Source organism: Dermacentor andersoni, chromosome 2 (assembly GCF_023375885.2).
Source record: "Dermacentor andersoni chromosome 2, qqDerAnde1_hic_scaffold, whole genome shotgun sequence".
NCBI classification, from domain to species: Eukaryota; Metazoa; Arthropoda; class Arachnida; order Ixodida; family Ixodidae; genus Dermacentor; species Dermacentor andersoni.
The window spans coordinates 48,042,519-48,065,482 of record NC_092815.1 but is presented as its reverse complement, the minus strand read 5'-3'; the positions used below and the strand labels follow the sequence as shown (position 1 = coordinate 48,065,482).

Sequence of the window (22,964 nt, the reverse complement as noted above, 5' to 3'; positions counted from 1 at the left end):
GCGGGTGTTTGTCTTGTACGTGCTGGATAAGGCTAGAAGACTAATTATTATTATTAGTTATTATTTATTATCATTTCTTCTGAAAACATACACTTGACAGGAAAGGGAAAGCGGGCAGCAGGCTGGCGACTGCCACAGGAAGGGGCACAATTTCTGCCTACCCTTCAGGAAAGACGAGAAAGAAACAAAATCCGAGAAAAGGCACGCTGTGTAGCTGTGACATAGCGCGCACAGAGGGTCCTCATGGTTTACTTGCGATTAAGCTGAACATATGATCAATGCTAGCGAGCTTTTCTTTTTCTTCAGATAATCGACTTGGGGACGCCAGGTTAGATCACGATCCACAATAACGCGTAAATATCTGTGGGTCTTCTTGCGCTCAGCTGACCTATCATCGACGTTCGCGGGTTAGAAAGTCATCGGTCTGTGCGTAAATGCGCAAACCGTCGATGTGCGCGTAGTAGAATAGTAGTAACAGTAGTAAAGGAAGAAGCGAAGTTGTACAGATAACGCAGTGCGTAGAGCAGATAACCGGTAGACAACTAAGGTGACAGAATGATAAGCGAAAGGAAAGGAAACGCACTCGAAGAATCAGGCGGTAAGAGGAAACAGAAGTGCACGCCCGCCACTGTTTCGCCTTCCTTTTCCTGTAACGCTTTGCACAGCTGCAGTCTTACTTTATGCACAGGAGACTTGAGACTCTCCATCACATCTGAAGAGAGCCTTGTTGCCAGAGCCGCAGTGCCACCTTTCTTTTGCTCCCTAGACAGGTCACGAACCATCCTACTAGTTGTAAAACGATTCATTCATTTCGCTCTTGCTTCTTTCTTGCAATAATCATGTTACTTGTCTTAGTTAAAACGCAATATGTCATTTTTTATTCGCCGCGTTGTTCCTAAAGAACATCTGCTTGGCTACAGTACTTGTTATATTTCACGCGGCACTAACAGCAGTATCATTATACGGGATACAAAACCCAGTGTAAAATAAAAGTGGAAGTAGTAAGGTGGTGGCGTGTTTCAGTGCGCCTGACTAGCACGCAGTGGACCTAGAGGAACGAATCCTGAAACGGGGTGAGGTTTTCTTTTTCCTTTCTCTGATTACTATCGGTTACTTTCCACGCCATGCATAACGATTCTAGCAATTCTGATGTTTCAAGGGCCTGTAATAGATTCAGCTGCGAACAAACAAAACAAGCACGATGAGTGTCGATGTGAAGGCTTACCTGCTTTTGATTTTCGCGCTGTATGCTTAGCCTTGACTCGATGCACTGTCTCGTCTCGAGGAAGGCTTGCCTTTGGGCCGCCTTGCTCGGGTAGTGCGAGAACATGCCGATGGTGTTCACCGCCACCAGCAGTATCACGTTGCACGCCACCTGTGCGCCGCCAGGAAAGGAAACACACGTTAAGGCACGAAATTTTGTCTTCGAGATGCGGGTGCAGCCAAACTACAGAGCGCTTTAGTGCCAGCTGCCCTCCTTTTGACGATACGCCAACAAGAGTAAGGACTCAGCCGCTGAGACCGATAAGCCGTTCTCGGAAGAAAAGATCCCGGGACCCTGGCGGGGGAACTCAATTATGCACAAGTCCAATGAAGCGCCCGTGCTCTTCTGGGAGACAGAATTACTGCGCCACCGCGTTTCACCTTCTGGTAACTGCCTTAGTGAGCATTTGTCTTCGTTGTGTGCGCATTGAACCACTGTCTTTATTTCCTATAACCTCTTTGTCTCGACAAAAACTTCAAGGATGGTGAAAGAAGACTGGTACACACGAGCGCTAACTTGCAACACTTTGTTGAGAACTGCGAAGCGCGAAATATAAAGGCATTTTGTGGCCGAACATCACGCAAGCGCAGCTAGCGAATCAATCAGTGACGACGCAAGTATCGTAATTCCTTCGAAGTTAAAGCAGTCGACGGCTTGGACACTCAGTTATTCCCTAAACTATCAATTAACTTTGCCTCGATAATTTCACGCGTCTGTTGGCAGCTGCTTCTCATGACCTTGGTGCACGAGAAGCAGTTGTTTTTACTTACGGGGAAGGCACAAACTCCGATGCAAAATAGAGCTGCGTGCCATTCTCTGAAGCCTGCACCATCGTGTGTGTGTGTGTGTGTGTGTGTGTGTGTGTGTGTGTGTGAGAGAGAGAGAGAGAGAGAGAGAGAGAGAGAGAGAGAGATAAACAGCGCTTTCTTCGCAAAATTTAAGGCAAACAGTGCGTTCTTGTTCGTGTTTCTTTTATTTTCTTTCCCCACATGAAAAACATTTCGCACACAGAAGTATGGAAGTATGACCGACTGAAGGAGGTCAGAAAAGGCGCAGTCCGCCACGGATATCGTCATACGATTACGAATAGAATCTTCACGCGCAGTGGAGCTTCGAGTGAAAGGTTTAGGTAGCGAGTCGGCGCCCGAACTTCGCACGCTTTCACTCCTCCTTTCGGCGCTGGACTATCTGGAGTCCCTGTTCTCAATTCATTCATTCATTCATTCATTCATTCATTCATTCATTCATTCATTCATTCATTCATTCATTCATTCATTCAATACGGAAGTTTCGGCTTGGAACTGCAATATTATTCCAGTTCCCACATGACGTTCAAACGTCTTGGATAAAAACTACATAGCGGCGTTCGAATAGTAAAGTTTCTGAATCAACTTGAATATGGATATTCGAGAAAAACGACCTCCGAATAACAAATAGAATACCGAATATGATATCGAATATTTCTCCTTTCCGAAGCAACATGAAATATAAAGTTTGCGAAGAATCCGTAAGGTAAGGAAAAAAAATCAAGCTTATATACATTGATCGATCGAGACGCATTGCACCCGCCTGTGCGAGCAAGAATGGCAAGAGCTGTGCGACACGATGAACGGCAACATGAGCGTTGGACGCACCTGGAAGATTCTCAGGCACCTGCTCGACCCGGCAAGCACCAGAACGGCGACCCGTACAGAGATGGCCAAGCTGCGACACAAGTACAAGGACGACCCAGAGGCCTTCGCGGAAGAGATCGTGCAGACGCACCTCGCACGCCCGGAAGGGCAGAGTCACCCAGAGTACTGCGGGGCTCCCAACGAGGAGCTGGACGCGGACTTTTCCGTGCAGGAAATTAGAACGGTCCTCCAGCTACTGAAGACCAACTCGGCGCCCGGTCCTGACAGGATCACCAGCAAAATCCTGAGGAACCTGAACGACGACGCCATCGAGAAGCTCTGCGAGTACATCAACGCGTGCTGGAAGGAGGGCCGAATTCCGCATGAGTGGAAGACCGCGGACGTTATACTGATACCAAAGCCGGGCAAACCGCTGGAGGTCCGAAACACGAGGCCGATCTCCCTCACGTCCTGCGTCGGGAAAGTGATGGAGCATGCCTGCCTTATCAGGGCGACGACGCTGCGCGATAAGCAGGACGCCTTCGGCACCCACATCATCGGTTTCCGGAAGGGCCTTTCAACGCAGGACGCCATGCTGCAGATCAAGGAACAGGTCGTGAACACTCCGAGCACGCACGTGCGCGCCCTGCTCGGGCTAGACCTCAAGAGTGCCTTCGACACTGTGAAGCACATGGCCATACTGGACAAGATCAGCCGACTCGATCTCGGGGCGAGGTTCCACCGATGTCAGCAGCTTCCTGAATGGGCGCGAGGCGACAGTCAAGATCGACGGGGCCCCACCACGAACGGTCCGAATGGGTGGTGCGGGAACGCCGCAGGGCTCCGTACTCTCCCTCATGCTTTTCAACCTCGTCATGATCGGCCTGCCGGAGCGTCTTGACGCGATAGAGGGCATCAATCATGCGATGTACGCAGATGACGTGACGGTGTGGACCACGGAGAACACGAGCGTCGGCGAAATGCAAGACCGACTGCAGCGGGCCGTCCGGGAGGTGAAGCGGCACCTCGAAGACACGGGACTCGTCTGCTCACCCGACAAGTCGGAGATCCTGCTCCACAGGCCGAGCAAGAAAGGACCCCTTCCGCAGGCCGTGCTAGACGCTCGTCGTTTGGGCGTCCGCGTCACGACCAGGGAGGGGACCCGAATACCGACGGTGTCCAAGTTGCGAGTGCTCGGCCTGTGGCTGGAAGAGAACGGTGCCAACCGCGAGCTGGTTGCCCGACTGCAGAAGAAGGTGGCCGCGGCCACACACCTCGTGCGGCGGGTCGCGAGCAAGAGGAAAGGAATGAAGGAACACAACGTTACGAGGCTGATACAGGCGTACGCGCTGAGCCACATAGCGTACGTCGCCGCATACGCCGACTGGAACAGGAACGAAACCGACAAGCTGAACGTGGCGATCCGCAGGGCGTTCAAGACCGCCCTGGGAGTACCCCAGTACACGCCTACCCACAGGCTCCTCGAGTTGGGCGTACACAACACGCTCGAGGAGATCGCCGAGGCGCAGAGAATCGCGCAGCTGGAGAGGCTGTCGAGCACCGTAACGGGAAGACGAATCCTGGACTTACTCGGGATTCGATATCACGAGGCGCGTGGACTGAAAGAACCACTGCTACCGGAAGTCAGGGACGCCATACAGACGGAAAACATGCCGAAGAATATGCACCCGGTGCATGACGTGCAAAGACGTATACGCAGGGCGGTAGCAATCCTCGAGAAGCATGGAAGACAAGAAGGCGTCCTCTTCGTCGGTGCAGCCAGGTACCCGCGGCCAGTCGGTGACTCTGTTGGCGACGAGGAACGTCGACCACCACCGCCGCTACAAGGGAATGTGCCAGACGAGCCGCAGTTACCAGCACCACCACCACTACTGCTACTACGACAAAAACGGCAGCAGCAACAACGGCAACATCGACACGGCCGGCCGACGGCGGCGGCGCCCGCCTTCTCCATGGCAGTCGTAGATACAAAGGGAACGATCTGAGTCACGGCATCAGCGAGGCTGCCGTCGGCCGAAGCAGCGGAAGAGATGGCCATAGCCCTCGCGGTACTCCACGGAGGTGCGGAGGATAACCTGATTATCAGCGACTCCAAATCAGCGATTCGGAATTACATCAAAGGTTGGGTGTCCGCGGATGTGGCGCGCATGCTCAACGCCCGGGCCGGGGACTTCGGATCCGGCACCATTACAAACAAGTCCCTCAAGTGGTTCCCCGCGCACGTCGGGGAGCTTGGCAGTAACAGCAACAACAGCCACGACAATAATGACACCAACATTGCTAACGGCCGAAGACGCAATGTCACTCCACCCAACCACAACGAGCGCGCCCACCTCGTCGCGAGGCAGCTTACCCGCCGCGACGCGGTCACCCAGAGGGCAGCCGCTGCCGTTGTTGTGCGGGACCCCAGCGGAGGAGTGACGGCGACGGCGGCTGCCACCCCGTCTGACGCGGCCGCTGTCGTTACCAATACAACACAAATCGCGGCGGACGGAGCTGGGGATCACGCGGACGCCGACTGCGATGTCAAGGAGTTTCCGGCAACGTACAGAGAGGTGCTTGGTCACTATAGAAAACAACGACGAAAATATCCACAACCCCACGGGCGTCTAGACAGGTCCCAGGCGGTCGACCTGAGACGGTTGCAGACGGGCACTTTCACAAACCCCTACCACCTGCACCGCCTGTGGCCCGCGCTGCACCCGTCGCCCGGCTGCCCGTGGTGCGAGCACGAACGGGCCGATATGGCCCATGTGCTTTGGGAATGCCAACGCCACGTGGAACAAGGACAAAGAGGAAGGGGGAATACAACAGCAGAACCCTCTGAAGCGGGGCGCCTCGCTGAGAGATGGCAAGCCGCCCTCCTCAGCGAGGCACCCGAAGACCAGGAGTGGGCCGTGCAGCGGGCCAGGGCCGTTGCCGAGGATCTCGAAAGATCTTCCTCGGGCGATGGACACCTGGCAGCCTAGCCCCGGGCACCAACATCAACAACCGTTGGACAAATAAAGTTTATTCCTATCCTATCCTTATATACATTGACACCTGCACGTAATGCACTTCGCAATTGGACCTCCGGTCGATTGATGAGTTTGTAAATGAGAAACAACTGATTTCAGTTACCTGGTACGGCACAGCAATGACAGTAATGAAGGATGGAAAGAGCAAGTTACAAGATACCTACGTACACTGTGTGTTCGCTGATGGGGAAAAGTGTGATACTATACAGCATCGCTCATTATTTCGAAGGAATGCAAACATGGTGAGGCTGGCCAAACAATAAATCGGAACAAATCCATATGTAGGCTGCATAAAAGCGAGCCATTCTTATTGAATGAGTGTAAATCATTGAGCAGGAGTTATTTGCCCCGGTGTGTTCGGTCAAGGAGCGGTACCCCTATACGCAGCAACGATGCACAGAGGTACCCCGCTGCGCAATCCTTCGGAACTGTATGCTCTCTTCCATCGTGCTATCTCCTTTGATACTGCAAGAAGTGTTTTTATATTTGAATATGTTCGAGAAATAAAAACTAATATTCTGCTACTTCATATAGTGAAATTATTGAATCGAACACGAATAGAAAAGCAGAGATTATTGCATTCGTATTCGATATTTCCAATATTCGCGCACAGGGCAGTAAAGACGAATGTAATCTGAGCGTCCCGTTTAGACAGATATATACTATCCGCCGTTCTTTCTTTCTTCCTTTCTTTCTTTCTTTCTTTCTTTCTTTCTTTCTTTCTTTCTTTCTTTCTCTTGTTTCTTTCTTTGTTTTGAGCGCGCGGACAAACGCGCGCGCGCACACGCATACGCACGCGCAAGCCCACACTCATGATAGTGCAAGCTTTTCTTGCTTGTACGAGAGCTGTTTTAAATTCGAGCCTAACGAAATCCTTGCAAACGACATTGTGCTCGCTTTAAACGCCAAAAGGAGACAAAATATAAAGACGGAGAGTAACAGAAAACATTTGTTAGTTTCTTATTTCGACCTGCGGCGTAGCTCAAGGTGCGCCGCGTACGTATAACGGCCGTCCAAACCAGAACGCGCTTTCGTATCGGCAGACTAAACGAGAGCGCTTATACAAAAGGACCTGGTCGCTGACTGCGAGGCAGCTGCTGTAGGTTCCTGCGCACACAAATGAAACAGTCGTCTTTTTTAATGCGAATGCGAATTAGTATATACCCCATTACGCGAAAAATTCGTCGGCGTAGTCGGCATGCCCGAAAGATGGTACCAAAGATGGGTGCCAGCCCAAAAGAGAACAAGCACGTCGAGAAATGCGCAGAGTGACGTCAAATTTCTGATGGAGGTTCCTGTAAACCAAACAAATTATAGGCTTTGAAAACTAAATTTCGTAAATTTTGGTCTGGGCGGCAATCCAACGCGGGCCTCCGGGGTGCGAGACGAGCACGCTTCCCCGACGCCACGCGGGCTCCACGGTTCTGGCTGACTCAAGGTGTGGCCTAGTGCGTGCGTCACTGCACACGTCACGTCGCAGCCAATGGGGAGGAGATGACGCCAGGTTATGAGTGCGTTCGTGGCGCGTTCATAGCGCGTTCATGGCGTTCCGAGGTCTATACAAACGGTACAATGTTCTCCCATTCTCACACGTAAGCAGTCTTACGTGTCTCTGTCGAATTTTTTTTCTCCCGCTATTACATAAATTAACAGTACACTTATAATGCGTATTACTCGCACTCCCTTTTCCCTTCTTGTGTGTAAGCCGTTATAGGTCGTAAAGTCGCCGAAGGCCTCTTGATTTACGAAGTTTCGGCCCATAGAAAGAAGAGAAAGAGAATGAAGCGGCTGCCTCCTTCGAAGTTAGGTGCTCGTATTCAGAGCCGGCTGTGTTTTACTGCTGTTACGGAACTAAGCTTCTTAGGGCTCTAACGGTCTTTGATCATTGTTTGCTCTCTTTTTTTTCTGAATCTGCTCCAGTTATTTGTAACGGTAAGAGCATGCACACGATAAAGAAGCAGAGACGAAGAGATCGAGAGAGAAAGGATGAAAAGAAGGTCGTAAGCGAGAAGGCCTTTCGGTAACGCAGCACAGGCGCGCGAGCAAGCCGCTTTATAACACACGCGCGAAATGCTGAAAATGCGGTCAAGCGAAAGAGCTAACGCGTCCCTCGCGCGAACGTCGGGCGCGCAATAAAAACCCGGCGCGAAGCTTCGACCTCGCAGGCGAAGCGTGCGGCTGGGGGCCGATTACGTAACCATGGTGATGGTTACATTGCGTCTTCCCGCGTTGAGAAGAGGTCAGGTGTCGGGCAGCGCGCCACTTCGAGGGAGGCTCGAAAATGGTGTATTGCGCACAAAAATCCCACATTCTGCGAAAGGAACCGCGAATGACGCGCTCAGCCTTACTTTCCAGCGTAATAAAGGAAGGGGGGGGGGGAAGCGGGGGTTGAAGTCAAAACAACGCAGGTTTCAATCGGCATGCCTGCGCCTAGCGTTTGCGCTTCGCTATGTGGAGAGCTATCCGAGCGCGTAGCACCCGGAATCGCGTAATTTTCGTCGACCCGAACGGTTCCCGCGATTGGGCGCAAAACTGAGTGCGAAAGCGGCCGTCCAACAAGCCAGTTGTTTTGACCCGGCAACCGATTTCGCTGAGCTAGACTGTAGCTGAGCTAAACACAGTACGCACTGCGCCATCCCGTGAGCATTGTAAGCAATGACGCGACAGTGATCTGCGCCGGTGGGACGTCGTCCATTCATTTATCGGAGGCGAATGGTGCGAAAGCTGCCGCCGGCCGTGCTGTAGCACAGCCGGTGGCTTTGGTCGGTTGGTTGCAAATCAGGACGTTGCTGGTTTTATGATGTGCTGTGGGCACTTACATGCTCTGTTCTACTCATGTCTCGTCACCCGAGCTGTCCGCGAGTTCAGCATCAGTGATCGTGACGCGTGATGATGATCAGCGGCGGCGACGATGATGATGTTATGAGGCTACAAGTATATATACATCAAGAAAACGGCAAATGACAAAGCGTGCCTCAAACAATATTCGTCGAGTTTCGAGTGTTGCCGCAAGTAAGTTCCGCCAGACGAGCAATGCAGCGGGAGCCCAATAGAAATTTTTGGTAATATCATTTAATATTGAAACGGTTAATTACCCACTAATTCAGTTTTTACTTGAAAAGAAAAACTCGACAAGGACGCACATAGAGAGGGAGAGAGAGAGAGAGAGAGAGAGAGGGGGGGCAAGGAAAAAGCAGAGAGAACTGGCGTTTGCCAGTAATTGATAGGTATCCAGTTAATACTAATTTCATGCAAGTGGGATGTTCTGCACTCGCTTTTAATAAAGCTATCACATACACGATCAACACTTTCTTATTAGTAAATAAACACTTGAATACGTTGAGACATTAAGTCACGGACGCCTTCGCCATGCATACGTTACTCATCAATGCAAAACGCGGAGCAGTTCGCTATAGAAAGGTTGCTCCCTGTAGCGCTGTGCCAGTTTCTTTTTCTTGCTTTTTTTCCCTCCTAATTAGGCAGTGTGGCCTGCGGGAAAGACCGCGTGTTGCATGGCATATTCGCTGACATGTCCGGTTTTCTTAAATGAAGCCCTGCAACTCCACCTATTTCAGACTCCGCATCCACACCCGTTATTTCGAGACGAAGCAAAACTGAAGAGGCCGCATAGAATACTTTTCTGTTTTCTTCCTGTCGTTTTCTAGGGAAATCACCCTTAGTTAGTCAGTGCCGTTATTTGGACAGCAGGCAAGAAAGCTACACCAATTTCACCGAGTGCAACGGAAAACAGCGCAACATGTCGCGTAACCGCGGTAGATCGTCACGATCGTCACCCGACGGCAGCACCATGGCGTACAGGAGAGACGAAAAACGATAGTATAGGAGCCCGTCTCAAAGAAAGCTAACCAGTGCCCTCCGGAACAGCGGCCGCTGGCCCTGACGCTAACGATGACAAAGAGTACAACAGCAACAACGAGGACGACGGTTAACAACCACCGCATGGCGACAACGGTGGCATCACGATGATGATGGTTAGCGGGCCCAAACTGAAGTTTGATTGCGGATAAATAGTTTTCATTTCCAGCGAACTTCGCCTGACAAAGAACCGTGATGACGATAAACATGGTGATGGCACCTGCAACAAACGGCCACGAAACGTGGCGGTCGTACCATTAGCAGCTGCCGCTGTCGAACAAAATGGAAGACGCGATTTGAAATAACGAACGTCTACAGTCCTTTCTCCTGTACTAATATATATATATATATATATATATATATATATATATATATATATAAGTATCGGCGAATGATAAAACCCGTACATTTGCTGTTACCATTCCTTGAATACCGCTCGGCGTTATCTTTCATATTAGGCTATTTTTCATATCAGTGTTTTTTTTTTTATTGGACCTTGCGGCGTAGAAAAAAACTGACTGTAGATGAGTAATAATACTTTGAAGGTGGAGACAGACAACTTGCAAACGCTGACAGCTACTTAAGCCAACAAAAAGCGGTTTTCGCTTTGAGGAGCAAGTTTCTGAGGTGGGTGATTTCTATACTCAACACATTTTCAAACTTTGTCGAAGAACAAACTTCTCTGGGCGACATTTAGATGAACTACAACACAACCTCACCTGCGTTGTCGATTTCGTAGATATACACCGCAATGACAAGATAGTCACGAGATACCGAATTCGCACCTTTGCGCACAATCTCGCCGAAGCCATTTCAGCGAAAATGAGCAGATCTGAACACTTGGCGAAAGATGCAAACGCCACCGCTTTCGGACCTGGAGGTCATAAATGCCCTGAGATCATAACTTCGTGCTTGAAGAAAACGCTTTAGCAATAGAGAGAGAGAGAGAGAGAGAGAGAGAGAGAGAGAGAGAGAGAGAGACAGAGACAGAGACAGAGGCAGAGACAGACAGACAGACAGACAGACAGACAGACAGACAGACAGACAGACAGACAGACAGATAGATAGATAGATAGATAGATAGATAGATAGATAGATAGATAGATAGATAGATAGATAGATAGATAGATAGATAGATAGATAGATAGATAGATAGACACAGACAGACAGACAGACAGAGAGAAAAGGCAGAAGAAAGATAGGGAGGTTAACCAGAGATTATCCCTGGTTGGCTAACCTGTACTGGTGGAGGGGCAAAATGATGCGATAGGTGTGAGAGAGAAAATGATTAAAAAATGAAAAAGAAACTTAATGAAACACACACACACACAAGCGGGTAAACTAAGTGTGATGGACGAATAAGGTCAATGTCATGGGGACCTCTGCCTACTATGAAGCCTTTATATGATTATTAATATTATTTGCTTTGAAAACACATGTATACATTTGACAGGAAAGGGAAAGCGACTGCCGTGCCGCTGGCAACTGCCGTTCCGGGCACAACGCCTGCCTACTATTCAGAAAGGAGGTGACATAAACACAGCAATGGAAGATAGGAAGGAGGAGAGGGAAGAGGAAAGAAAGAGCAGCACGACAAATGTAAAAGAATAAAGTAGAACACACAGTACAGATCACAGACAGTAGGGCCGGTCACCTGAAGGCCACGCATGTAACATAGAAGAAATAGTCTCTGAGCTACAAACGTGAACCCAAATGAGTTGCTTCTAGAAAAGTAAGGAGAGCGCGATGAGCCTGATCGCGTCGAGAAGCACAACCACTGGGGTACAAACATTCGTCGAGTGTCGTGCACCGCAGGCTGTATAAGGAGATGATAGTCTCTCACTACCGACGTGCGCTGCGCATTGAAAGCGGGACGCTCCAAAATCAGGTGCTGAAGTGTCTCGCAGCAACCGCAAGACGTACACGATGGTACACGACTGGCCCTTATGCGTTTGCGCAAGAAAAGCCGTCGCGAACGAGACCACGCTTTAAGCGTCTACGGCAGTGCGCGCCCTTAAAGTTCATTGAATACAGATTCGATAACCAACTTTCAGCTCTCTTTTCCATGTAAAATCATAGAATAACTAAAGTAGACTTGAAAAGAAGCGCTCTTTATTTTAATTTTTTTTCGGTAGTTCGTATCGCCAGTAGAAAACCAGATAAAAATATGAACCTCGATTAAGCGCGCAAACGTTCACATGTAGAAGCAGCGAGAGCGAACATCCTGCGTTCTGATGTATGCGGCCATAGGATCAGTGCCGCATCAACTATAACGCCAGAAAGAGGAGTCGTCCGGGCCGGAAATTAAACCAGGGAACTCGATATATGTTTAGGTGAAGAAAAAGAAGCCGGTTCCGAGCGCACACAAAAGCGTGTCGACCGATTCATCTAGAGGAGCAAGATGAAAAATTGTGAAGCCTTGCTATGCTTTCTCGACCTCGGGCTCTGCATTTTATCTCCCGTTCGTTTTAGGTAGTTTCTATGCTGAAACGCAACCAGAAATAAGAAAGTGCTTTCCCCGATAATAATATACGCATATTTTGCGCGCGTCCGCGCACATAGAGTACAACTACTGTAACTATACGACTACTATAACTGCATAGAGTATGAGTATAACTGATGCGTGCTGTTGCGCAACAATATGCAGTTGAATTCAAATCCAATGAAAACAATATTGCGCAAGCAATAAAAAGACACCAAAAATTGTAAAAAAAAAAAGAAAAGAAAGGAAAATAGGCAAAGAATAGACCGCTGACGAGAACCATGCGAGAAATGAACTCGCTTTTGTGGGATGCGTACACGTGTACCGCGCTTTGGAGAAAATTGCCACGCGCTCGCCGGATTACGTGCTTATTATTTACGCCTTCCGCCCGCGCTTCGAGTGCGCGTGCGATCGAACTGGCGAGACAAGATTCCGCGAGCGACGTTCTTGAACCTCCATCTTACTGAGTTAATACTTCCGTGTGTTTGTTTACAGTGCCTACAGCAGTGCGTGACTCATCGCGTGAGTCTCCTGACCGGGAGAACTCCGAGTGCGATCAAGTTAAACGACGAGAAATAAAGCCCTGCACAACAATCCCCTCGCTCTATCTGTCTTTCTTTGTTACGGCATTTACGTCGGCTGCGCCTTGCAGCCCTGCCCCAAGACACCGATCTGTGTTCCTTGAAAGGCTGCAGAAAACAACACCTCTTCCCCTAGTCTCTCTCTCTCTCTCTCTCTCTTTCTCGCGGAGCTCGTATGAGGCATGGATATATGCTTGGATAATTTCGCGTGTACGCTTGTTAGCAGGCGGAAAATTGTTCTTAAGGGACATGAGCGCTAACGGAAACAAGGATATGTCGAAGTCCTCATAGAACTCCCTTTAACTGGAGAACAAGAAATATCCTCGATAGAAAGTTAAGAGGTTTGCCTGGCGCTGCGTGCTTGGAAAGCTATGCTCAAGGTATAGGGCGGCCGACGAAAGAACGCGCACAACAATGACAAGCGTACGAGAACAACAGTCTGCACTCAAACCTCTCCAGAAGACCTCGCATTTCGATAGCGCATTGCATTCATGAAAACGCCAGTATATATACGCTAGGAAGGTGCATGAACTGCATTGATGCGACAGGAGATGGCGCAGTTCGAGACGGGGTCAGTGGCTCAAGGCGTGTAGAGGTCATGGCGAATGCTGGAAACGCAAACGGCATATAAGTGTAGTCAATCACGAGAGAAGTAAAGGAACGCCAGTCAAAACGACGCAGTAAGGTGCGCAAAATAACGAATGAATGCCCTTTGAGGTGTAGCCGAGCGCTGGCTCTACAAGTACGCAGGGAGAGCGTGCTCTTGGATATTGTTATACTATACATAAGCTTTTATATGTTACTATTTACAGAATTTGTAAACAACTAAAAACATAAATTGAAAATTTAATCCGGGAAGTTAGCGCTGAGGGTCACCAGCTTACCAAGCAAAGCCACTAAGCAACCACGGCGCACGGGCCTGTGTGTGTACCCGTGCGTGCGTGCGTGTGCCTGCGTGTGAAAGAAATGTTGTAAAGAAAATATACGAGACCATAGGTTTCTTTGTTTGACCGTACACTTCGCCTGATCATTAGGACGAACTTTACTAGGCAAATACAGTATTCAAAACGTAAAACGAGTGAAACAGTTCCAGCAGTCGGACAAATTAAGGTAAATATCAAGATACCAAGATCTATGCACCACAGAGTAAAATCGAGCCAACCAGTTATGCATAAGGAAATCGTAGTCTCCGGCTGCGTCATCACTCATAAATTTGCAATACGAAATAGCCATCAAATGCCATCAAATTTGTGGATCTAGACGAGAAACGGATAATAAAAACACATTTAAAATAATCCTGAATATATTGAAACTCGTGCTAGTGTAAGAATTTCGAGTGCCTTCACCACTGAGTCCCCTTTGAGTTCCATCCGCCTACGGGCAACACGTGACCCTATGTACACTTAACAAAAGACTAATTTGTCGAACTTTAGTTTATTTAGTTACGTCAGTAAAGAAACAGTTAACGACCAGGAATAAAACCCAGCACAACAATGCAATATTTATTACCATTTGTTTTGAAAACATATATGCATATATACACATGGCAGGAAAGGGAAAGCGAGGAGCAGGCTGGCAACTGCCAGAGGAAGGGGCACAACGCTTGCCTATTCTTCAGAAAGGAGGAGAGAATGCAAGAACAGTGCGTGCTTATCACACACACTCCAGTGTTCATCGGCGCAAATAGAGTACAAACTAAGAATAAAAAGAAGTTATTTATTCTCCATCTGATAGAAGACTCTAAAAAGAAATATGAAGTTATTTGGATTGATTACATTTGGAATACCGAGTACGCCAGTCTTAATTTTAGTATACAAGCTCAATAATTAGGACAGGAAAAAAACCTGCAAAAATGATAGATGACCGAGTGCCACCATGAACTACCCGGACCCGCCCCTTTTGATGTCACAAAATTTGACATTGCTTTCGCAGGTCTACAACGAATTCTTTTTCGAACAAGTAAGGATCCCTATGCGTGCAAAAGAAAGCGTGGACTGGGCCTTGACGTTTCCGTTAGAAACGGGCCGAATATGCAAACAAACTGTAAGGTTGGCGACGGCATATGGCGTCATACGCGGTGGTTTGATAGCGCAATTTGGAAGTGGACCACTGGGCATGTATTACGTCCCCCCCCCCTCCCCTCGTAATAATCGACTTTTCTTAGCCGAAGATGAAACATTTTTTTTTTTTAGAGAATGCTACATTGATGCATTTTTTTACGATTTGATGTGTTCTTGTTGTTTGCTTGTATTTTAACGTCTTCGCTAAAACACCCGGCATGGAAAAATAAGGACAGACACTTAGGGATTTGCCCAAAGTTAAAATTTGACAGAAACACAACTGCGCTGAAAAACAGTAATTTACGCAAACACCATCGACGGTGATTGTCAATGTCAGCGAAAAGCCAACGCTCCAAGAAAGTCAGGGCTTTTAATGGCGCTTTCGAAGATGTATATTTGTTGCAGCGAGAACGTTCAGGCAGCGTTTGTTGTTTCATTGCGTAATTCCATAGAGAACAGAGCCGTTAACCAGCACATATTTGACGATATATTATAGGTGGACAGAATGTGCGTCTCAAAAAAAGCTATCAGAGTTGGCGTTTGCCAACGAACGCGCCCTATAGTATGCGCGCGCCCTTTGCGTCGGCGCATTCGTGCCAGCCTTCGACCATCGACAAGCAACCACCGACCACGAAAACTGGGGAAAGAGCCAAGGAAATCGAAATGCCTTAAAGAAGCGCGCCCCATTGCAAGTGGATAAAGACGATGTCGGACAACGTGTTGGCACGAGCAGGTTACATGAAGTGCCGAGGAGGGCACGTGCGAACGTATCTGTAGCGAGCGCTGCGCGTTGCAAGAGTGCAGCATGGCGACTGAGAACACGGACTAATTTTGAACGGCGCACACGGGCGCGTGGCAAACTGCCATAGGGACGTAAACCTTCGAAGAAATTCCCATGTCCCGGTAAACTAAAAAAGAAAACAATTAAAATACTACCTACAGAACAACCCTTAGCATCGTTATAAGAATTTATTGCGCGGAATAAAAATAACCAATTATTCTCGTACTCGACCTTTATAGTGAACATTTCGTCGTCTTTTACACAAGAAGCTTATCAACGACAACGTCTATTCATTGTGGTCTTTTGCGCGATATATATATATATTAAAAAGTCGCCCTTTCTCCCGAAATGCGCCGCATCGTTTGCGACAGCAAATTAGTGGACATCTATACGAAGTAAAGATAGTAGCTTAATCGGCCGTATAAACTTGAATACATAGGAATACTAACTAAATTAACAAGCGTGGTGTGACCCGCGCGCAAGCAAACGTGGACGCATCTCACTCGATGACCGCGGAAACTCACTGCAAAAAGGCTGGAGTGAGGAAGCGCGGCAGCAGCGAGGGAACTAACCATCGTGCTGTGTGTCGCATCAACGCGAACTAAGCCGCAAAAACGCAGCCCAAAGCGGACTGTGTCCCCGTCGCCAATGGCTTTCAAGATACAGCGGCCCGGGCGGTCGGCCGCGGCCAACCCATCCAGACTTATGCGCGACGGAAAGACGGCGCGCTTCCTGCCCGCTTTCCTCCCTTTCGTGCACGAGAAAGAGACGCGATCGCCAGCTCACCTTGGCAAGCTTTCATTCGCACATACGGCGTGCGGCGGAAATTTTACCGTTCTTGGACTTTATGCGGAACACCACACCAACGCCGACAGAAGAAATGAGCTTGTAGTGTCGGTATAATTGATATCACAATAAAAAATTCACCGACGATTACGATACTCCATAAGGCAAAATTTGAACGCAGCACCATACGTATTTTCATTTCTCGATATATTGCCTGGCGCAGACAATCTGCCTCGTGCGGCACATTATAAATGGAGCGAAGTATGGCGTGACTGCCTCGCTAATTTGGAGATCGCGAGAGCCAGCGAATGGGTGACGCATGGGTGCGATTCACAGCAGCCGCCACGGACAGGCCTCCCAGACGACAGACGACACGCACTACTCTGGCGCCATTTCGTAGCAATCGTCACCGCACTACGCTTTTCTTCTCACGCTTTCGCCATACCCTTCTCCTCGACTTTCTGCCTCATTGTTCCGCTGCACCCTCCTCTCCGCTTTACTCCTCGCGTGTTTCAACCCCCGCTGCGCTCCACGTTCGCTCTCATTCTTCGCTGCGCTCGCTCGCTCGGTTACACTGAGGCACAACGCCGACGCTCGCCGCAGGAACGGGCGCCTAGGTGCCGAGCTCTAAAACATTCCGGAGCTATTAACTTGTGCGGAGCATAAGTTCTTACGTATAGTTTCACTCACTCTCAATATTTACTGTCGAAGTAATCATATCAATAATAGAAACGTGGCTGTGGCATGCATTGACATCTGTCATTTGTTAGGTAGCTAGGCTGGCGGTAAGAGCGCATACGAATAAAGCATGGAAGAAATTTGCTGGTTCTTTTCAGGCCCGCACAGATATAGACCACTTCGTGAGCTCGTAGTGTACTGTTCTGTCTCGTGCTCGCTAAGACCGAATTCTGCGCTATGGCGAAAATTTGATCTAGGTTCTCGTTTCGCTCTGATTCCTTCAATAAAAGAAATAAAGAGAGGCTCATGGCACTTTCGCTGTTTAAATTATAAGTTTAGATGTGTAATGCATTGGTTGCTTCACAAGTGCAAATGTGCAGACTTACAACCTACATTGCGGAATTCCACAGATGGCATTCCACGTCCTTGTTCGTGGCATTCCTTTCTGCAGGAAACTACAGGTCGATATAGGCCAAAAATAACGTAAAGCGAAAGCTGGAACGTTGGAAAGAGTCGACATTATAATGGCAAATTCTATAATTGTGGATAAAAGCAGCTGCGATATCCACTGACTCTTGGTTATCCACGGCGATATTTTTCTTGGAGCCTCTTACCCTGTAATGTCCAACGTTTCATGTATGCTACGCTCAGTTTGACACCCTCAAAATGCCGATTGGTCGCGGTATACTTAAGGCAAAACTAATGGCAGCGGTTTTTATATGCTGAAGTGAAGTTTCAGTTTTGGATAGCTCAATGAACCAAATACTGATAAATAATTAATATAGTAAATAACTTTTAACCCAAATAACATTTCATCGTTTTTTATACAAGTATACTCTCCATGATGAGAAAAAAAGGCGATCAGTTTCTTCCACTTTATTTTGACGTGGAACTGTGTCTGGGCATTGCAGAGTTGTACACTTTACATGTTATGGCCTCGGCTGACTGTTAAATCTTCCTAAGTTTTGTTTTAGACTAGGAATGTGCTGTACTGGTCACTATAATGCAATTCTCTCTGGTCTTTTTTCTCCTTGGATATCAGTCGCAAAAGCAAACGCAACATTTTTTTTTTCATTCAAAATATTCTCGCTTCCGGCGACTTCTAACACTCGTGGCACGGGCTACCGAATGAGATCCAGGACCTCGGTACTTACGCTGTTTATATCGTTGCGGACGCGCATACTTATAAGCCTTACAGTCAAAAGCACACGGGCTACGTTGCCTGCACTGCCAAGGCGAGTATAGGCTGTTTAAGTGAGTTTCTGTGGTATGCAAATAGTTCCAACGCCCACGGGAATGAAAGGAACTCTCGTACTCACCGTACAGAGGCGACGATGATGATTTATTGGCATCCCCCTTCGAGACGGGGCGGCTACAAACAGTCCCCCTATAGCCTGCTTTATCTAGTCAGATAACCCATATGTATTTACCAGTCTAGCACTTTGTCTATGACGCTTTTATCTTTTCTGTCTTCCTCAAAACCTCTACATCTACCTTCTATAGTTACCTATATCTATAACCGATTCAGTCCTATCAATTTCTTTCCTGGTGTTCTTTTTCATCTCTCTCTCTCTCTCTCTCTCTCTTAATGTCTCCTGTTTACCTCGACTGCTGGCCACTCAATGCCTTCATCCGCGCTAAATCCCTGCGCTTCTGGAAGGAGGATGTTTTATATGGGTCCCGCTGGATGAACGCCCTTCGCATTCCATAAGGATGTGTCCAGTTGTCAGGGGATTTTTTTAGCTGCAGCCCACACGTACTTCACCCTGTTGCGAATACTTGCCCTGGATTGCCAGGAGGTCTGGTCTGTCAGGAGCGCCACGGGAACCGCAGCGCACAGCAGCCGAACGACATATACGGTGGAGGCGAAGAGTAGCCCTTTCACAAAGGATGTATACCTACACCTACGAATGCTGCTAGCAGCAGCCATATTTATTTACAGTCGCTCTTATCGGCTTTCTTTGTTTTGACCCGGAAGCTCTCGTATCCAAGAGTTCCTGCGAACCTCCCGTCAGGATTTGTCAAGATATGCTTACCTCGCCACCCAGCGCACATTTGAATAAGCGGATCTGTACATGTCCGTATGCGATGTCTTTGTACGCTCTCTTCTGTGTCTTACTATCGCTCGTGCGCGGAGCTCTGCGTGCGTGAATACGTTCGTATTTCTACATTGTCGTGACCCGTTTTCATTGCTTTGTTCGCACTGTGACGAGCGTTAATACTCGGTTCCAATCTCTCCTTTGAATTCATATCACCAAAGAAAGCGAGAAAAAAAAAGGTGAGGAATGAGGACTGTTTCGGGATATTTCTTGCCCGCGCCTCAGCTATCGCCTCCACGCAGATCAGTGGAATTTGCCCGATCGCACTTTCTTTTTCTTTTTTTACTTGCATTTATACCTTTTCTTTCTCCTCCTCTAGGTGCCATCTATCATTTCTTCTTTTCGCGTCCATTCTTTTGTAGCAGATCTTGGCAGATCTTGAAGTCTTTTAATTTCTACTCAGAAGCGTTTTGTTAGACCAATTTTTTATCAACTACCGGTAAAAATTCTTTAGAGGAACCTACGTCGCCATTTGCGTGACATCTGAATGTTTGGGATCGTTAAAATAGAACACACTGGAATTGTCATGCCATGTGCTGGAAATGCTCCACTGAAATATTCGTGTGAATTGGAAGGGCCCATTACGGTTAATACGTTTATACAAACAAGGACGTGTGGCCAGCGCGTCGTGTACATCTTGCGGTTGCTGCGAGACACTTCAGCACGTGATACTGGAGTGTCCCGCTTTCAGCATGGCGCTAGTGAGGGACTATAATCTCCTTGGCCTGCGGTGTGCGACACTCCACGAATGTTTGTACCCGAGTGGCTGTGCGTATCGACGCGATCAGGCTCATCGCGCTCTCCTTACTTTTCTAGAATTAACTAAATTAGGTTCACGTTTGTAGCTCAGACACTATTCCTTCTATTTAACATTCTGTAGTAGCGTGACCTTCAGTGGCCGGCCCTACTGTGTGTGTTCTGTACTGTCTGTCCTACTTTATGCTTTTAGATTTGTCATGTTGCTCTTTCTTTCCTCTTTCCTCCCCTCCTTCCTATCTTCCATTTCTGTGTTGCTGTCACCTTCCTTCTGAAGAGTAAGCAGGCGTTGGGCCCTGTTAAGAACGGCCCGCTGACGTGCAAGTTTTGCCAACCAGTTGCGACCGTGGGCGTCATCTTTTCCTGGAGCGTAGCCACAAACCTCTAGCCACGGCGTGACTAAGTCGACTATGTGTCGAGAACAATACGCGCGTCCTCCACTCTCCGTCGCTGGAGCCGAGTTCGACGAAGCAGGCTTTGTACCTGCACTCGACACCGCCGCCCTGGTCTGCCGCGAGCGGGGAAGCGCCGCGGGAACGTCGACGTAGACCCCTTCCCACGCACCGTTCTTGCAGTAAGCCCCGAGTTCTACGAAGTCCGTGTGACGTCGGTTCCGGACCAGGAACCTGTGTGTGTGTGTGTGTGTGTGTGTGTGTGTGTGTGTGTGTGTGTGTGTGTGTGTGTGTGTGTGTGTGTGTGTGTGTAAGTCGTCCCGCGGATAGGCGGCCTGTTTACGATGACTGGACGAACGTATCCGTCACCTGGGTATCGGGGGAGGACCGAGTGTTTATAAACCGCTGTTGTGCGGATACTCAGCACACTTCCTCAAGCAGTCATGTTAGACTGATACACTTTCTCTAGCAGTCATGTTAGACGGACGTGCTTTCTCCCGCAGTCATGCTAGACTGATGAACTGCATGTAAATACTGTAAATAAACCAATATTCCTCGTTCTCGATGAGAAGCAGTCCTTCCCTTCATCAATGTCCTCAGCGTGGATAAGTTGGACGACGGCATGGGCCAGCTACCTTCTAATTCATGCCGGACTCCAATCTTGACAACTGATTACGAGCGATGGGATTGAGCCCCCAATCCTAACAGCCCCTTCCGGTGGCAGTTGCAAGCCTGCTCCTCGCTTTCCCTTTCCAGTCAAACGTATATATGTTCTCAAGGCAAATAATAATAATAATAATAATAATAATAATAATAATAATAATAATAATAATAATAATAATAATAATAATGATGATGATGATGATGATGATGATGATGCGGAGAACTGCATGGCGCCATCCCGCGCATAGCACATATCTGCGATGCTTTTGGTCATAAGAGATGTATACATATGTAGGGATTATCAGATGAGAGAATATCTATAGGTTACGAGTTTCGCTTTCTCAAAAAAAGCGTGCTTGCGAGAAGAAATTAAAAAAAAAACTGTGCAGATCTCAGGCAGTACAGGATTCGATATTGTGCGAAACATTTTGCGAGTGCCTGATTATCAATCATTGTTTGGAGAGAGAGAGAGAAATGAAGCGGGAAAGATAGGGAGGTTAACCAAGGACGCACCCGGTTGGCTACCCTATACTTGTGGCGGGAGAAAAGGGAAGAACAGATAAGGAGAGAAAAGAAAAATGATAGTCAGTCATTCACAGTGAGTTGCAGAGGAATCTCTACTATCACAAGCGTTCATATAATCGAGTGTTGTGCTTCCGCAAAGCATTACCGGGTGGACAACTCTGTTTGTGCCAACCGAGTGTAGCTTGTTTGTGTGTGACGCGAGCGTACGTGTGTGTAACGACAGAAACAAGACGACGACCATGTTGACGACAGTCGCATGACTGCAATGGCGCGTTTTCTACTGCGGCCGTTCGACATGAATTTTGTACATGCCCGTGGCTGGGTTCTATGCAGGTACTCAACGGGCCATAGCGAGAGAAACACGTACTGCAGCGTTATCTGCGAACAAGTGTTCTACAATCGTAAGTACCTATCTTTATGTATTGTGGTATATTTGAAAACGACGGTGGCATTTGTACTCCGTCGAATAAATGCTGTGGTGTGCGACAACGAAGACAATGACACGTGCTTTCGCAAGCTTGATCATGTTAAGAGGCCAGCAGGTGATCACAGAAACGAATAAAATACAGTACTGCGAACAAAAGCGCCCGCGAAAAGATGTTGTAGGTCATAATTGCATAAAGAGGGCATGCAAGGAAAGTGCATAAAGCTGACAGAGCGCCGGCCACAAAGGCACATAAGCTATTCAGTACCGCTGAACACCGATTAATCCTTTGAAGGACACATACATTATAGCAGAAGAATCGAAAACGGTAGAAAACAACCGAGGGTGAGGCTTTGGTGTTAAGAGTTCTACGAAAATTCCACTGAGCTATCACGATACCTTTTGTGAAACATTATTTGTGTAGCCGATGGAGGACCTCTGAACAAGGGTGACTATAGAAGACTTCGATTGCTAATTGCAAATATTAAAGCTTTCCGCCCACAAACTACTGGATTTTCGAGGTGCGTTGCGAATTACATGTTTAAGCATATGTTCGGTCGAAAATCGGCGCTCGATAACTTATTCACGTCTCGTCCTTCCCTGTTATGCATTAAGACCTCCGCATTAAGATTTCAAAGAAAAGCTGGCTGGCGACTCCTTTTGCATTGAACATGGTGCGTTAATTAAAACGTAGGAAGCTTAAAGAGCACTTGAGTACACGGCATAACTAATGCATTCACATGGATTGCACGAGCAGGAAAAAAAATAAGCGCGCGTCGTAACGACGTAAGTCTCTATCAGCCGACAGGCGCTGCTTTTTATAGTTAATCTCAAACTTGAAAAGGTGATTTTTCGAAATCCCAGTACTGGTTTTCCGGATATCGTTTCTTTATTCGCGTGTAATAGTAAGCAGATGTTGCGCACATATATGGCTCCAATTTTCTGT

At 48.0% G+C, this 22,964-nt stretch overlaps 1 protein-coding gene across 5 annotated transcripts in view; it reads right to left on the bottom strand.

The window, feature by feature from the left end:
* Positions 1-22,964, bottom strand: part of LOC126542648 (adenylate cyclase type 6-like) — a 243,454-nt gene that overhangs the window by 201,239 nt on the left and 19,251 nt on the right. For all 5 annotated transcript variants that reach the window (XM_055077177.2, XM_055077175.2, XM_055077176.2 and 2 more), the window contains exon 3: positions 1,226-1,375. In XM_055077177.2, the coding sequence (XP_054933152.1) occupies positions 1,226-1,375 (150 nt within the window). The remainder of the gene's footprint in view (positions 1-1,225; positions 1,376-22,964) is intronic.